The sequence below is a fragment of the Salmo trutta genome, chromosome 13, assembly GCF_901001165.1.
Source record: "Salmo trutta chromosome 13, fSalTru1.1, whole genome shotgun sequence".
NCBI lineage: Eukaryota > Metazoa > Chordata > Actinopteri > Salmoniformes > Salmonidae > Salmo > Salmo trutta.
In genome coordinates, this window is record NC_042969.1 from 56004942 (window position 1) to 56022454 (window position 17513).

Sequence of the window (17513 nt, forward strand, 5' to 3'; positions counted from 1 at the left end):
ACATAAAGATATAAAACTGTAATTTTTTGGGAAGAATCAACAACAAGTGGGACACAATTATGAAGTGGAATGAAATTTATTGGATATTTCAAACTTTTTTACCAAATAAAAAACTGAAAAATTGGCCGTGCAAAATTATTCAGCCCCCTTAAGTTAATACTTTGTAGCGCCACCTTTTGCTGCGATTACAGCTGTAAGTCGCTTGGGGTATGTCTCTATCAGTTTTGCACATCGAGAGACTGACATTTTTGCCCATTCCTCCTTGCAAAACAGCTCGAGCTCAGTGAGGTTGGATGGAGAGCGTTTGTGAACAGCAGTTTTCAGTTCTTTCCACAGATTCTCGATTGGATTCAGGTCTGGACTTTGACTTGGCCATTCTAACACCTGGATATGTTTATTTGTGAACCATTCCATTGTAGATTTTGCTTTATGTTTTGGATCATTGTCTTATTGGAAGACAAATCTCCGTCCCAGTCTCAGGTCTTTTGCAGACTCCATCAGGTTTTCTTCCAGAATGGTCCTGTATTTGACTCCATCCATCTTCCCATCAATTTTAACCATCTTCCCTGCCCCTGCTGAAGAAAAGCAGGCCCAAACCATGATGCTGCCACCACCATGTTTGACAGTGGGGATGTTGTGTTCAGGGTGATGGGCTGTGTTGCTTTTACGCCAAACATAACGTTTTGCATTGTTGCCAAAAAGTTCGATTTTGGTTTAATCTGACCAGAGCACCTTCTTCCACATGTTTGGTGTGTCTCCCAGGTGGCTAGTGGCAAACTTTAAACGACACTTTTTATGGATATCTTTAAGAAATGGCTTTCTTCTTGCCACTCTTCCATAAAGGCCAGATTTGTGCAGTATACGACTGATTGTTGTCCTATGGACAGAGTCTCCCACCTCAGCTGTAGATCTCTGCAGTTCATCCAGAGTGATCATGGGCCTCTTGGCTGCACCTCTGATCAGTCTTCTCCTTGTATGAGCTGAAAGTTTAGAGGGACGGCCGGGTCTTCGTAGATTTGCAGTGGTCTGATACTCCTTCCATTTCAATATTATCGCTTGCACAGTGCTCCTTGGGATGTTTAAAGCTTAAAGCTTTTTGTATCCAAATCCGGCTTTAAACTTCTCCGCAACAGTATCTCGGACCTGCCTGGTGTGTTCCTTGTTCTTCATGATGCTCTCTGCGCTTTAAACGGACCTCTGAGACTATCACAGAGCAGGTGCATTTATACGGAGACTTGATTACACACAGGTGGATTCTATTTATCATCATTAGTCATTTAGGTCAACATTGGATCATTCAGAGATCCTCACTGAACTTCTGGAGAGAGTTTGCTGCACTGAAAGTAAAGGGGCTGAATAATTTTGCACGCCCAATTTTTCAGTTTTTTATTTGTTAAAAAAGTTTGAAATATCCAATAAATTTCGTTCCACTTCATGATTGTGTCCCACTTGTTGTTGAATCTTCACAGAAAATTACTGTTTTATATCTTTATGTTTGAAGCCTGAAATGTGGCAAAAGGTCGAAAAGTTCAAGGGGGCCGAATACTTTCACAAGGCACTGTATCAGTGTGAGCCTGGTGCACGGTTCACGACGACTGGATTGTTGTCATACAGTTCCATTATTAGTAGGGTCAATTTCTAGAGCTATTGTTCAACCCCTATTGTACACTTTTCTCACCTTCCAATATTTTATGGTTTAATCAATTTGAATATGGCAACTTTCATGATGAGTCAAACCACAGTTTTTTTCATTCATCAATATATTTTGTGTGTGAAGGCTCTCCAAACCTGTTTTTTATGATTCATAAATACTTTCATAACCCTAAATTATCTACAAGATCAGAGTATTTTAAAATCTACCAATTTGTTGCTGAAACGGAGACAAATAAGCAAATATTTAGATGTCTTTATTTTATTGATCCCTAATATTCTGAACCCGTTCTCTATATATTGTCTGTCGAGAAAATGTAAAGGATATTTAAAGGGATACTTTAGATAAATGTGCTGAAAACCCCATTGAATAAAAATCTGTTGGCCAGCAAGGGGAGGGTTTTCAGCAGTTTAATTAAATGTATTCAGTGTGCATAAGGTATGGCTGAATAACAAATACTGAGAAATGCTTAAATCAAAACATGGAAGGGCAGACATTTCCTAAGGCTGAATTTGGCCCCTAGTGAATACAACCCTGGTCTGGTTAGGTGCTGAGGAAACTCTCATGGCCCTAGTTTGGTGCTATCAGATTCGAATGTATTTAAGTCCTTTCTCACGTCATGTTTTGTCTGTTCAGGTATCAGAGTCCTGGATGGGCCGCTCACAGACAGTATGGAGGCGGTGGCTTTCAACAAGCACTACCAGATCAACGATGTCTACAGCTGCAGGTACAACAGCGAGCAGCTCAGCGTCACATGACTCTGAACACGCTTGGTTTGCTTATAATCTGAGCATAAAGCAAAATATTAACCGGAATATACAGCCAACCACAGCTCTAAGCGTGGTTATAAAGATATGCCCTTCTCTCTCTCTAGATTTTTCCTCCGCTGCTCTTTAGTGGCTGTAGGAAAAATGTGTCTGACTCAACTGTGCTCTCCTCTTCCCTTTCCTCCTCAGTTGGGGTCCTGACGATGATGGCCGCACTGTCGATGGACCACACCCCTTGGGCAAGGTTAGAGAGGATACAACATACGTTACTGCACACAACCATTTCTAACACGTTTTGCCAGTCCTAGGCTGCGTTCCAAACACTTAAGGTACACCCTCAGCCCTCAAATGAAGTGGACACTTCTGATGACGTATCATGATGTCTGACGAGTGTACACTTGCAGGGCGAGGGAGGGAGGAATGATTTTTAAATGGACCACCCTTGCCCAGAAATTTGTCACTCGTTCATCCCGCAATGATAGTTTTTTTTCATCCACCGGTAGCTTGTGGGTGCTTTATATGCGCTACAGTCAATTATGATAGCATGTCTACTTATAGTAACTATATAATTATTAATATACATTTACTGCATGATAGCTAGCAAATTAATGGCCTAACTAACGTTAGCCTGCCTAGCTGGAACTTCTGAAGAAGGAAAATGTTTTATTTCTACAATTTCCAAAAGATAACCAAACAAAAACATTACTTTTGCGAGATGTGTTTGTGCCGTCATGTGCATTAGTAGCACAATTTCTAACTTATTTACATTCGTTTTTACTTACACTTCTCCATATTGATGTTGAGGTTTTAAGTCTTAGTGGATGTACAATCATCGCGAATTGAATTATGGGGCGTTTCAGGCCCCGAAGTGAACATAATTGTACACTCGCAAACTCGATCAAAAAGGAGGGCTGGGTGGCTTACTTTGCGAACTTCCCTTGTTTTGCTAATCGTTTGGACAAGATGGTGACGGCGAGGGTAAGTGGAGGAGGGTGTGTCTTTGATGAGTTTGAAACACAGCCCTGGTCTCCTTATAGAAATGCATTGTGAGAATGCATTTCTGCACCACTCTTCGGTACCAGCAGAGGGCAGTATACTGTTGCTCTCTACAGGGCACGGTTTGTGTGAGTGTCTTATGAGACCAAAAAAAAGAGAGAGCACATCCCTTACAAACGTACATGCACATATACACATACACACTCTGACTCGAGACAAGAGTGTCTGGCTTTTTCTGGTCATGTTCGTTTCCTAGGTGTGCCTCACTCCCTGAATGGCTTTGGCAGGCACTGTGGAAATGAATCAGGACCACCAAATCCCCTCAGCCAGTCCTCATGGTCTAATAGAAATTCATGCTAGCTGCGGCTTCCAGCTTTTCACAAACCTAAGAATGGCGGTATACACAGGATAGGATTATAATGACATACATTGAGTATACCAAACGTTAGAAACACCTTCCATCGACCCTTCAAGGTGTCAAGTGTTCAACAGGGATGCTGGCCCATGTTCACTCCAATGCTTCCCACAGTTGTGTCAAGTTGGCTGGATGTCTTTTGGATGGTGGACCATTCTTGATACACATGGGAATTTGTTGAGCATGAAAAGCCCAGCAGTGTTGCAGTTCTTGACTCAAACCGGTGCGCCTACTACCATACCCTGTTCAAAGGCACTTAAATATTTTGTCTTTCCCATTCACCCTTGAATGGCACACAATCCATGTCTTACGGCTTAAAAATCCTTCTTTAACCTGTCTCCTCCCCTTCATCTACACTGATTTGAAGTGGATTTAACAAGTGACATCAAGGGATCATAGCTTTCACCTGGTCAGTCTATGTCATGGAAATGTTTTCTATACTTAATATTGAATATTCAGGTATGACTAGGCTTGTGAATGCTGCTATGTACTCTGGTTGGCTGTATTAGTCTGCAGGAAGTTACTAGGCGTGACGAACTGAAGCAAATGTTTCCTTGTTTGGCCTGTAGGCAGCACTGCAGCACGGTGTGATTGCTGGCAGACGGGGCTTCGGCAGTATCTTTGTCGTCGCCAGTGGCAACGGGGGCCAGTACGAGGACAACTGCAACTACGATGGCTATGCTAACTCAATCTACACTGTTACCATTGGTCAGTGAATAGGAGCAATGTTGTCTGTCTCTGTGTCTGTGTTGAGTGTTTCTAACCGTGTGTGTGTCTCTTGTAGGAGCAGTAAATGAGGAAGGGAAGATGCCCTTCTATGCTGAGGAGTGTGCCTCCATGCTGGCTGTCACCTTCAGCAGTGGGGGCAGAACGCTGCGTAGTATTGTGAGTCTGTACTGCTAGTAACACACACACACACACACACCATTTCAAGGGAGTTTTCACACATAGTTCTGAGCTATAGTTTGAATCCGAGTTCGATGATTTTCTACATTGTATTTTCTTTATCCATTTGGTCCGTTTGGGTTCACATTGCCAAATGTCAAACAAACTAAAATGCATAAACTACCACGTGTTCATGCAAGTCCTTTGTTTATCGGAGAAAAATGCTCGCATTAAATCCATCTATGATTGTCAAGAAGCATAACTTGTGTGTACCAAACTTCATATTGCTTTCGCTTTGGTCTTCCAACAACATACAGGAGTAAACAGCGCTATAGCCACTCTAACTATGACGTGAATAGGCAATTTTCCATAGCCTATATCCCAGCCCCCCTCTCCCCTAACATGCATCGGATGTGCTCATAAATGCACTGCTAGTTACAGAATGTCTCAGAGATACCAAGTTATGGTACTGCGTGCATTTCATCAAATGCTCGCAATCAAACAGACAATAATACTGCACACCTCTGGTGCTTTTCCTGTGTTTGGTCCAGACTGTATTCTCACCTGCAGTGAACTGCACCACGGTACCAGTGGAATCCCCCTTACAAAGACTTGTTGTGCCTAGGCCCTTAAGACGTAGATTGAGAAAGTTGGACAGTCGGATGATGACAGATGATATTGTACTGTGCAAATCAGACATCTTTGAGTGAGGTATAGAGGACACATTAATGGCTAGTGAGTTAAAGGAAAACCATCCCAAAAATATATTTTGGTGTTTGTTTCATTAGTCCATTGTTGATATAGTCCCAGAATGTTTTGCATGTCCGCAATCAAGTTTTCAAGATGCGTAATTTTCAAAATATAGAAATACAGCCGGTATGATGCATTTTGCATCATATGATGGTGTGTTTTGAGCGAGGGCAAAAGGAGATGGGTTTTAGGAAGCTAGAGAGGAGAGCTGTAAGGTAAAGCTCTCTGTTTGCTGATGTTTGTTGCCATCTCCTGGGTGACATGGTTTGGCCGGGTGATGTAAGCCCTGGGCCAAAACCCTCAACCGGCATCCGGGACTTCCTGAAAAGCCAAATACACCAGGCCAAGTGGTTTTAGGGCTAGGCTCTAGCTCTTCTACCCTGTCACACAAGTGCTCTGCACATACTGTTTCTATCCCACATGGCACTCTATTCCCAATATAGAGCACTGCTTTTGATCAATAGTGCACTATACACGGAACAGGGTGGCATTTGGGATACCGCCACTGTATCCACCCACCAGCCCAACCACTTCTAGCTGCCATGTGCTATGCTGCAGTGCCACCACTGCTATGCACCATTTCCCTCATTACATTCCCAACACACGGGTCCCATTTGATGTTGAGCAGTGCTGAAGTCAGAGCTCTCTCCTCCGCTCTGTGCTTTCATGGCTTTGACAGCTGCTTTAAATGAGAGCAGGCATTCTAGTTGACATATGTCTGTGGATTCTTCCTCCATCCCTTTCCCTCCACAGCAGAGAGCCTATAGTGTTCCTGTCAGACTGTTTCTCCTCTCTGTGTCCGACCAGGCCTGTCGTCACCTAGGATCAAACACCCCCTAGCTGTGTGTCTGTGACCAACGCTCCAGAGAGGTCCCTTACTCCTCTAGGAGACGAGCTGTTTAGACAGCACTGTCTGCATGGTCTGGATCTGTACTGCATGGCTGCGTCACAAATGGCTCCCCATTTCTTTTTATAGTGCATTATATATTTAATATTATTTAACCATTATTTTGACAGAGTCGACGCTGAGTCCTGTATAGCACCACAATACACATCAAACTACACATTCATACACACACTTTCAAATACAGATTATCATGCACAACAATACATGAAAAGCAAAACACAATCATAAAAAAAAAGACTTTTTTCAGTACAAAGGTCCCCTAACAACTGTCTAAAATGCCCTAGAGGCACCAATTCCTCCAATTTTGAAAGTGTATTGTAGATCATTCCACATGTAAGGTGCAAAACAAAAAGCTAAAAGCAGATCTACCCAACACAGTGGAGCTGGAAGGGATCTCCAGAGTTTGCCATCCCTGAGCACCAGGTCCGGTAGCCCGTACATCTATAGGTTCACAATGAGGTCAGGTATGGCACAAGTTTATGCAAGAGGGCTTTATAGACAAAAAAGAGCGCAATGCATCGATCTACGAGACTTCAAAGAGGGCCAGGCTACTTTCTGAAACAAAATGCAATGATGTGTACGGAACCCATCGCCCGTAATAAAGCACAAGGCGCTATGATAAACAGCATCCGATGGCTTCAATACAGTGGCAGCTGCATTCATATATAAACCTATATAGGGAATAGGGCGTCATTTGGGACCATATTTGAATGCTGCACACATATTATGCTCATAAGCTACTACATATGCAACAATGCACGCTATACTCTAACCCAAAACTCTATTGCTGGTATGCAGGTCTGACATGCCTGAGCATGTCAGAGATCATGTTTACCAGTAAATCCATCAGCAGCCCTTTTCTCTCTGTCCCTGTATTCCTATCAATCTCTCTCCCTCTTTCACCACTTCCTGTCTGTTTTAGCACTTCTCTCTACTTTTTCTCATCGTTCAGCCCCTCCATCTCCAACTCTACATATTTTCTGGCTTTTCCCTCTTCCTCCCTAGTCGTCGCATAGCTCCTTACCACTGACTGTTTGTAATAGCGTGTGAGATTCGTATACCTGTTTGACTCTTCTCTCTGTGTGTGTGTGTGTGTGTGTGTGTGTGTGTGTGTGTGTGTGTGTGTGTGTGTACTGTGTAGGTGACGTCAGACTGGTCACTACAGCAGGGCACGGGCTGTACTGACGGGCACACGGGCACCTCGGCGGCGGCACCCCTGGCGGCTGGCATGGTGGCTCTGATGCTGCAGGTCCGGCCCTGTCTCACCTGGAGAGACGTGCAGCACATCATCACCTACACAGCCACACAGGTACAATATACATAACAACAGAGTGACGTCATCACCTACGCAGTCACAAAGGTGCAATGTACAGTACCAGTCAAAAGTTTGGACACATCTATTCATTCAAGGGTTTTTCTTTATTTTGACTATTTTCTATATTGTAAAATAATACTGAAGACATCAAAACATATATGGAATCATGTAGTAACCAAAAAAGTCTCAATAAAATTATATTTTATATTTGATGACAGCTTTGCACACTCTTGGCATTCTCTCAACCAGCTTCACCTGGAATGCTTTTCCAACAGTCTTGCAGGAGTTCCCAGATATGCTGAGCACTTATTGGCTGCTTTTCCTTCACTCTGCGGTCCAACATCCCAAATCATCTCAATTGGGTTGAGGTCGGGTGATTGTGGAGGCCAGATCATCTGATGCAGCACTCCATCACTCTCCTTCTTGGTCAAATAGCCCTTACACAGCCTGGAGGTGTGTTGGGTCATTGTCCTGTTGAAAAACAAATTATTGTCCCACTTAGCACAAACCATATGGGATGGCTTATCGCTGTAGAATGCTGTCTGTGGTAGCCATGATGGTTAATTGTGCCTTGAATTCTAAATAAATCACTGACAGTGTCACCAGCAAAGCACACCCACACCATCTCCATGTTTCACGGTGGGAACCACACATACGGAGATCATTCGTTCACCTACTCTGCATCTCACAAAGACACAGCAGTTGGAACCAAAAATCTGAAATTTGGGCTCATCAGACCAAAGGACAGATTTCCACCGGTCTAATGTCCATTGCTCATGTTTCTTGGCCCAAGCAAGTCTCTTCTTCTTATTGGTGTCCTTTAGTAGTGGTTTCTTTGCAACAATTCGACCATGAAGGCCTGATTCACGCAGTCTTCTCTGAACAGTTGATGTTGAGATGTGTCTGTTACTTGAACTCTGAAGCATTTATTTGGGCTGCAATTTCTGAGACTGGTAACTCTAATCAACTTATCCTTTGCAGCAGAGGTTACAATGGGTCTTCCTTTCCTGTGGCGGTCCTCATGAGAGCCAGTTTTATCATAGCGCTTGATGGTTTTTGCGACTGCACTTGAAGAAAGTTCTTGAAATTTTCCAAATTGACTGACATTCATGTCTTGAGGTAATAATGGACTGTTATTTCTCTTTGCTTATTTGAGCTGTTCTTGCCATAATATGGACTTGGTCTTTTACCAAATAGGGCTATCTTCTGTATACCACCCCTACCTTGTCACAACACAACTGATTGGCTCAAACGCATTAAGAAGGAAAGAAATTCCACAAATTAACTTTTAACAAGGTAGACCTGTTAATTAAAAGGCATTCCAAGTGACTGCCTCATGAAGCTGGTTGAGAGAATGTCAAGAGTGTGCAAAGCTGTCATCAAGGCAAAGGGTGGCTTGATATTTGAAGAATCTCAAATATAACTTTTTTAAATTTGTTTAACAATATTTCGGTTACTACTTGATTCCATATGTGTTATTTCATAGTTTTTATGTCATCACTATTAGTTTTACTATTTTCTATATTGTAGAATAAAGAAAAACCCTGGAATGAGTAGGTGTGTCCACACTTTTGACTGGTACTGTCACTACAAAGTGACATCGTCACCTACGTACCCTCTGAAGCACACTTCAGACATACAGGGAGGTCCAAAGGTATTGGGACAGTGACACATCTTTTGTTGTTTTGGCGCTGTATTCCAGCACTTTGGATTTGAAATGATACAATGACTGTGTTAAAGTGCTTTAATTTGAGGGTATTTTCATCCAAATCAGGTGAACCATTTAGAAATTGCTGCACTTTTCCTACATAGTCCCTCCATTTTATAGGGACAAATTCATTTACACTGAGTGTATAAAACATTAAGAACATTTCTTTCCATGACAGACTGACCAGGTGAAAGCTATGATCCCTTATTGATATCACCTGTTAAGTCCACTTCAATCAGTGTTGATTAAGGGAAGGAGACTGGTTAAATAAGGATTTTTAAGCCTTGAGACTATTGACATTTACATTTACGTCATTTAGCAGACGCTCTTATCCAGAGCGACTTACAAATTGGTGCATTCACCTTATGATATCCAGTGGAACAACCACTTTACAATAGTACATCTATGGGGGGGAGGGGGGGTTAGAAAGATTACTTTATCCTATCCCAGGTATTCCTTAAAGAGGTGGGGTTTCAGGTGTCTCCGGAAGGTGGTGATTGACTCCACTGTCCTGGCGTCGTGAGGGAGCTTGTTCCACCATTGAGGTGCCAGAGCAGCGAACAGTTTTGACTGGGCTGAGCGGGAACTGTGCTTCCGCAGAGGTAGGGAGGCGAGCAGGCCAGAGGTGGATGAACGCAGTGCCCTTGTTTGGGTGTAGGGACTGATCAGAGCCTGAAGGTACGGAGGTGCTGTTCCCCTCACAGCTCCATAGGCAAGCACCATGGTCTTGTAGCGGATGCGAGCTTCAACTGGAAGCCAGTGGAGAGAGCGGCGGAGCGGGGTGACGTGAGAGAACTTGGGAAGGTTGAACACCAGACAGGCTTCGGCATTCTGGATGAGTTGTAGGGGTTTGATGAAACAGGCAGGGAGCCCCGCCAACAGCGAGTTGCAGTAATCCAGACGGGAGATGACAAGTGCCTGGATTAGGACCTGCGCCGCTTCCTGTGTGAGGCAGGGTCGTACTCTGCGAATGTTGTAGAGCATGAACCTACAGGTTCGGGTCACCGCCTTGATGTTAGCGGAGAACGACAGGGTGTTGTCCAGGGTCATGAGACATGGATTGTAAATGTGTGCCGTTCAGAGGGTGAATGGGCAAGACAAAAGATTTAAGTGCCTTTGAACGGGGTATGGTAGTAGGTGCCAGGCGCACCAGTTTGTGTCAAGAACTGCAACTCTGCTGGGTTTTTCATACCCAACAGTTTCCTGTGTGTCTCAAGAATGGTCAACCACCCAAAGGACATCCAGCCAACTTCACACAACTGTGGAGTCAACATGGGCCGGCATCCCTGTGGAACGCTTTTGACACCTTGTAGAGTCCATGCTCCGACGAATTGAGGCTGTTCTCAGGGAATAGGGGGGGTGCAACTCAATATTAGGAAGGTGTTCCTAATGGTTGGTATACTCAGTGTATATGTTTATTAAAGTAGTCAAAAGTTTAGTATTTGGTCCCATATTCATAGCACGTAATGAAGCTTGTGACTCTACAACCTTGTTGGATGTATTTTCAGTTTATTCTGGTTGTGTTTCAGATTATGTTGTGCCCAATAGAAATGAATGGTAAATAATATATTGTGTCATTTTGGAGTCACTTTTATTGTAAATAAGAATACTTCTACATTAATATGGATACTACCATGATTACGGATAATCCTGAATGAATCGTGGATAATGACGAGTGCGAAAGCCACAGAGGCACAAATATCATAACCCCAAGACATGCCAACCTCTCACCATTACAATAACGGGAGGTTAGCAATTTTGGGGGGTATGATATTTGTCCCGATACTTTTGGTCCTCTAAAATGGTCCTCTATGTACCAAAAAGTGCTGTAATTTCTAAACGGTTCACCCGATATGGATGAAAAGACCCTACAGTTAAAACAAACAGTCTGCACTTTAACCTCATAGTGCTGGAGTTCAAAGAGAAAGAAAAAAACTGTCATTGTCCCAATACTTTTGGACCTCACTGTATGACTCACCTTGTTGTACTGTATCATTAATCATTGCTACGCAGGCACATACAGTTCCTAATTGAGAGTGTGTGTGTTTCTGTAGTATGATGTGCAAGGGGACTGGAAAATCAATGGAGCGGGCTTCCACCACAGTCACCAGCACGGCTTCGGCCTGCTCAACGCCTGGCGGCTGGTCAACGCTGCCAAGGTACCACTCCACCTCACTCACTTCCTGATGTCTCAGCAGCACACTAATGTCAAGCTTAACCAACTACACTACTGAGACAGTATTGGTCGGGATTTTCTTTCAGCCAAGTCAATATTCTGCTCATTTAAAAAAAGACTGAAGGTATACATGTGGAAAGTGTGTTTTTTTTGTGTGTTTATTAATCAGGTGTGGGAGATGGTGCCATTCCTAGTGTCCTATCAGAGCCCAGTGCTGAAGGAGGAGGCTCTTGTCCCAGCCTATCCGGAGCAACTCAACCTAACCTGGAACGGTTGGTAGAGTTTGTGTGTGTATGTGAGAGAGAGAGTGATCAACCAAGCGAGTCTCGTAATATGCAAGTCTGAGTATTTGCTGTTTCTCTTCTCTCTGTCAGTGCTCTCCAGAGAGACCCTCCCAACAGGCAATCAGCAGTCTGCCCTTATTAGGCAATGTTCTTCAGAGTCTCTGTCACTGGGCACACTGACTAAACTATGGAGGAGAGAACACCCCTTCCCTCTCTTTCTCTGAATTTCTCTCTCTTCCCTTTCTGACACACACAGTGACATCACAGCAGAGATATCTGTATTCCTTCCTCCTCCCTCCCTCTCTCTTCTTCCCTCTTTTCTAGCCTCCCTGTGGCCTCCTGGCCCAGCATATGCAGCCTGTGTGTTGCCTGTTCTGAGGTCAGGAGCAGAGCCAGAAACGGTGTGTTTCACTGCTGCAGCTGTGTGTGTGTGTGTGTGTGTGTGTGTGTGTGTGTGTCCAGTCTCACGTGACTAGGGTTTCTAAGGACAAAGCAGAGGAAGAGTTGCTGACAAAGGCTAAATGTTTTAGTCCAAGTGAAACATCTGTTTTGAATTAATGAAATTCGAGATGCAAATTGACTTTGTATTTATAAATGGAAATTCTGTTTCCATTCATTGAAAAGTAAGCTAGTTTTGGTTATTCCCAAAGATACATGAAGCAGGTTGTTATGTTAAACTACTCTATCGCTAGGCAATTTGTTGTCCTTGTTGCTATGTGTTTTGGCCGGTCCGTTAGCTTAAGGTTCAGTGGTTAGTATGAGCACTCGTTCCTTCCCATGTGAAAACGAAAGACTAGAGTTACAAACGTTAGAATTCCGAAAGATAGGGGCGTGTTGTTACTGAAAAGAAAAACAGTTGTTAAAAGTACAAAAAGTAAAAAATGTCTGAGATGTTTGCGCTAAATGTCAGGAGAGGAATGTATGGGGTGCATGCCAGGCCACCGTTGATTAAAACCTCTGCCATTTCAAACTGTGTCCCCCAAATGGCACTCCTTTCTTATCGTGCAATACTGGGCTCATAGCGCTCTGATCAAAAGTAATGCAAATATGTATGGTAACATGTGCCTTTTGGGATGCAGCCAAAATCACTGGCTTATATCTTCCCGTGTATCAGAGAGGGAGAGAATAATACAGTACCAACAAAGCGTAGCCAGAGCCTTTGGCGTGATATTTACGATCCATTTACTGCCATTGTGTTGATTTTTAGCTTTGAGACGATTTATGATATTGGTGAAAAAGCTTATTTCAGAGCTGGAGCATTTTGTTTGCAACAAGTTTGTGCTTGATTTAATTTAAAACGTGTATGAAAAGACAGTAACACACTCTTAAGACCCACCAGTCGTGATTATGTGGACGAAGAGTGAGATTCTCATGACAGGTCACTGTCTGTGTGGGAGGGTCTCTGAGGAACTCTTACCAGTCCAGTCCTGTACGCTTGGAAGAAGATGGCTGGAATCCATGAAGTTCTTTTCCCCCTCCCAACATCCTGCTCTACCCCTATACACTCTACCCCTCTCTCTGCCCCCCTTCACCGCCAGTCTCTCTCCCTCCACACCTTTGTATATCCCTCCCTCTTCATCTCCTTCCTTGGCCCCGGGAAGTGTTTTTCCCTACATGGTAGTGGAGCATTAAGGCCCATTAGCGAACGGGGGCTGAGGAAATGCCAGTGAATTACAGTACGCTGCTGCTGCAGGTCAGGAATCCAGAGAGAAAGGGAGGAGGGTGACTCCACTGTGAGGGACTACAAGTCTGTTTGCTCTTTGTGCGTATTCTAGGACTGAGACATACTGTATTCCTCTGGGGTGGGTTTGGTGGACGTTTTACTATACTTGTGAGTACCAGAAGTCCTCACAATAATTAGCTGTAGAATATCAGGCAAGAGAGCCATTGCACAGTGGATGGTGTAGTGAAACTGTTGAAGGCTTTGGGTGGGGAACAAGATTAAACAGAGGAGAAAACAAGATTGCAGATGTCTGGGGATTGTCTGGGGCAGATGCGTATACAAAATACAGTTTCACAGTAAATGGGGTGTCCTTACATGGCCTTCAATTAAGATTGGACCTATGGGCTACCAGAGTGAAGGTCAATCACGCATGTCCACATCAGACCCTTCACTGTTATACTTTTCATTGGCTCATCTGCTCCCCCCTCACTCTGCCATTCCTATAGAAGGACATATAGTCATGTATTAGGGTCTCTGTGCTCCTCTCACCCCAGTAACTGCAGCTGACCTCAGGCAGTCCGGGATGCAGACCTTGGAGCACGTGTCTGTCACCTTGACGCTGGTCCATACTCGCCGCGGCAGCGTGGAGATCGTGCTGCTCTGCCCCAGTGGAATGACCTCACTCATCGGGGCGCGCCGTGCTCTGGATACGTGAGTTTGCGCACGCATGCACACACACAAATCAAATCAAAGTTTATTGGTCAAAATTCTTGTTTCTAGCTACAACAGTGCAGTAATAACAGATGTACACACACAGATATGTACACGCTTGTTTTAGTTTTACTCTTAAACTTTGCATAACATATAACAGCCATTGTTTTAGCATCCTTGCCTCTGTCCTGTTGCGTGTTACTCCAGGGATACCTCGGGTTACTCAGACTGGACGTTCTCCACTGTGCGCTGCTGGGGAGAGGGAGCTGAAGGCCAGTACAGGCTGCAAGTCTCTGACCACAGTAAGGGTCAGTCTCTGTCTGTCATTCACTTGCTTGCCACTGACCACTACAAGACCATATCTACACTATGAGCTCTCTCCTGCTCATTCATCCCTCTCTGTCCTTCTCTCTTTGTCCTTTTCTCTTTCTTTCTTTTAGAAGAGCCTGCGTTGCCCCTGGGCTCTCTGAAGCACTGGAAGCTCACTCTGTACGGCTCCTCTCTGTCCTTCGAAGAGGTCAAGAAGAGACAGAGGTCAGGAGACACACACCACTGTTAAAACAGCAGCCTGGGTTATATAAATACAACATATTTAATTTGTTTCTGGATCCTGTATTTTTAAAGGGAAGGGATGTTTTGTCATTGGCGATCCCTTAGTGGATGTGAGCATTGATTGGTTTTGTGTTTTGATTGACAGTGTGGTGGAGGAGGCTATGGGGGGGCAGTATCTGGACAGCAGTTTCTCCCTGCCCTGTCCTGCAGGCATGGACATCCCCCCTGAAACAGTCAGCCCGTTCACATCCAGCAGCCTCAAGGTATGTTACGCGCACACACACACACACACACACACAATATATGCCTCATTTTGTAACTTCCTCTCCCATCACCATGTCTCTCTTTGTGTAGTCTCTGCTACTGCTGGGCTGCTTCGCTCTCTTCTGGTCCCTGTACTACACCCTGGAGGTGACCCTGGCCAACCTGGACTTTAGAGGGCTGTGTTGGTGGGACAGGGGGACACGGGGCTCCCACAGGGGGCTGGAGATGCTCTGAGCTGGAGAAAACAGTGTCTGTTGGACTCATCACTGGAGACGCTGCCACATAACACTGGAGAAAACCTCTGTCCTCTTCCCCCTTCGACCTCCCACCCGCCTCTCATCAGTCGAGGCGTGCTGTGACCCCAGTGGGGCAAACTGAACTGGACTGGAGACTGAACTAGGTGGGCTGGAACTGTGATCTCACTGGCCCACCCATCGCTCCCCAAGCCTGTGGCCTTTTATCAGCGTTGCAGAGCCCCAAGCCTGTGGCCTTTTATCAGCGTTGCAGAGCCCCAAGCCTGTGGCCTTTTATCAGTGTTGCAGAGCGCCCCAAGCGTATGTGAGTAAGTGTACTGCGGAGGATCAACCTAAACCCTCTGGATCTCTCAGGACCCTCCGGTCTCACCTAGCAGTGCTATAGAGGTGGTAGTTTGGCCTGGTCTTTGGGTTGAAGTATGTATCACTAATTTGGTTCAGTCCCTTACCTGGGTCTTTTAGTGTGGGATTAGACGGCATGCTGGACAACCAGCCAGAGCAGCACTCCTGGGGTCGTTTCCTGGACAATGACTATCCTGGACTAAAAAGCAAGATCAATTCCGAATATCCGTTGGAAATGCTTTTTAGCCCAGGATTAGGTTATAGTCTGGGTCCGTAAACTTCAAGGGCCGGTTAAATCAGTCTTCCAAAGCCTATTAGGTGTGCACCATGGGAAGGCATTACAATGCTGTGTGTGAATGTGATTTTAAAATGTAAATGGTGTGATGGTTTTGAGGATGTGTGACGGTGTGTGAGTGGAGTGCTCTTGAGATTATGGCTGCTTTTGAAGTTATTTATTTTATTAAAATGTTTGCATTGTAATTTCAGAAAATGTCTAATACACTGTGTACAAAACATGAAACACCTTCCTAATATTGAGTTGCCCTCAGAACAGTCTCGATTTGTCAGGGCATGGACTCTACAAGGTGTCAAGCGTTCCACAGGGATAATGTTCCATGTTGACTCCAATGATTCCCACAATTGTCAATTTGACTGGATGACCTTTGGATGGTAGACCAAGTTGGTTTTGGTCCACCAGCCTCAAACAACTGTTTGAACAGTGCTTGTTTTCTCGCAAACTGAAATTGAGCGAAGAGTGTAGAATTTTTGCAACCAGGAAATTAATAATTTCCACAAGATAACACAGCCACGATGTCAGAACAGCTTTCCTATTTTGACAACAGATTACGTTCCGGTGGGAGAAATCAGTAGGCGAATATCACAGCCAATCCCAACACTAGCGGCTAAGTGATACTGTGAAACACTATCATTCCACTATTAGCGGCAGATATATTATGGACATTTTCTGAAATTACAATGCAAAAATTCAAAGAAATCCTATGTGTAGCAGCTTTAAAGCTACAATATGTAACTTTTTGGACGACCGGACCAAATTCATATAGAAATGTGAACTCTTTCATTCCTGTTGAAAGCAAGTCTAAGAAGCGGTAGATTTGTTCTATGTGTGCTATTTCTATGCTTCCCGTACTGAAGTTTTGTTTTTGCTTATTTTACTTTCGGTTTAGTACACTAACTTCAAACAGCTGAATATACAATCTTTTTGGTTATGGAAGATATATTTCACAGCGGTTTAGATGGTACAGTGGTTCTCTACACTATGACTAATTGTTTTGTCACAAACTGAAATTATGCCAACTACTCTCATTTTAGCAACCAGGAAACGATGGAGCGATTTCTGTGCATCTTTTAAGTGAATTATTTTGTAAACAGACCTCCTGTTTGGAGTGTTATTTTGTGCAGACTATATACATTTTTCCAGTACTTGAACTTGATTTGGGATCTGAGTGCGGGATTGAATGTGTTATTTTTTTAATCAACTGTAAAATATATACACGTGTGTGTGTTGTACATCTATATATCAGAGTTTGATCATTTTTATGAACTGAAACATATTAAAGATTTTATTTTTATTTACTGAACTGGAAGCCTGTGTTTTGCTGTGCAAGTCACCGCTTGACTGAGTAAAATTAATAAAGATTGTTGATGGAGTTTCAGGATGGATCAATCCGATAATTTCCCTTCATCAAACTATGGGAATTTAGCACAAAAAAAGTTTCAATATCATTCTTGAGTCCCACTATTGCTGGTGTGTTTTGGACTTCTAACCCTTGTTTAAACTGTGTGTCTGTGTTTTTAACGGGGGCAGAGCCAGAGCGGTGTTTGAGAGAAGTGCGCATCACAAAAACGTGTGAGA

The 17513-nt window shown here is 43.9% G+C and overlaps 1 protein-coding gene across 2 annotated transcripts in view; it reads left to right on the forward strand.

Moving 5' to 3' along the window:
- The window catches only part of LOC115206086 (proprotein convertase subtilisin/kexin type 7), a 30725-nt gene extending 13487 nt beyond the window's left edge, over positions 1-17238 (forward strand). The window contains exons 5-16 of one of the 2 annotated variants that reach the window (XM_029772668.1): positions 2288-2378; positions 2608-2662; positions 4399-4537; positions 4614-4714; positions 7513-7680; positions 11449-11553; positions 11740-11842; positions 14072-14228; positions 14436-14536; positions 14669-14762; positions 14926-15043; positions 15135-17238. In XM_029772668.1, the coding sequence (XP_029628528.1) occupies positions 2288-2378; positions 2608-2662; positions 4399-4537; positions 4614-4714; positions 7513-7680; positions 11449-11553; positions 11740-11842; positions 14072-14228; positions 14436-14536; positions 14669-14762; positions 14926-15043; positions 15135-15278 (1376 nt within the window). In that variant the 3' untranslated portion in view covers positions 15279-17238. The remainder of the gene's footprint in view (positions 1-2287; positions 2379-2607; positions 2663-4398; positions 4538-4613; positions 4715-7512; positions 7681-11448; positions 11554-11739; positions 11843-14071; positions 14229-14435; positions 14537-14668; positions 14763-14925; positions 15044-15134) is intronic. The other variant, XM_029772669.1, reaches the window with a different exon arrangement.
- Positions 17239-17513: the final 275 nt, after the last annotated feature.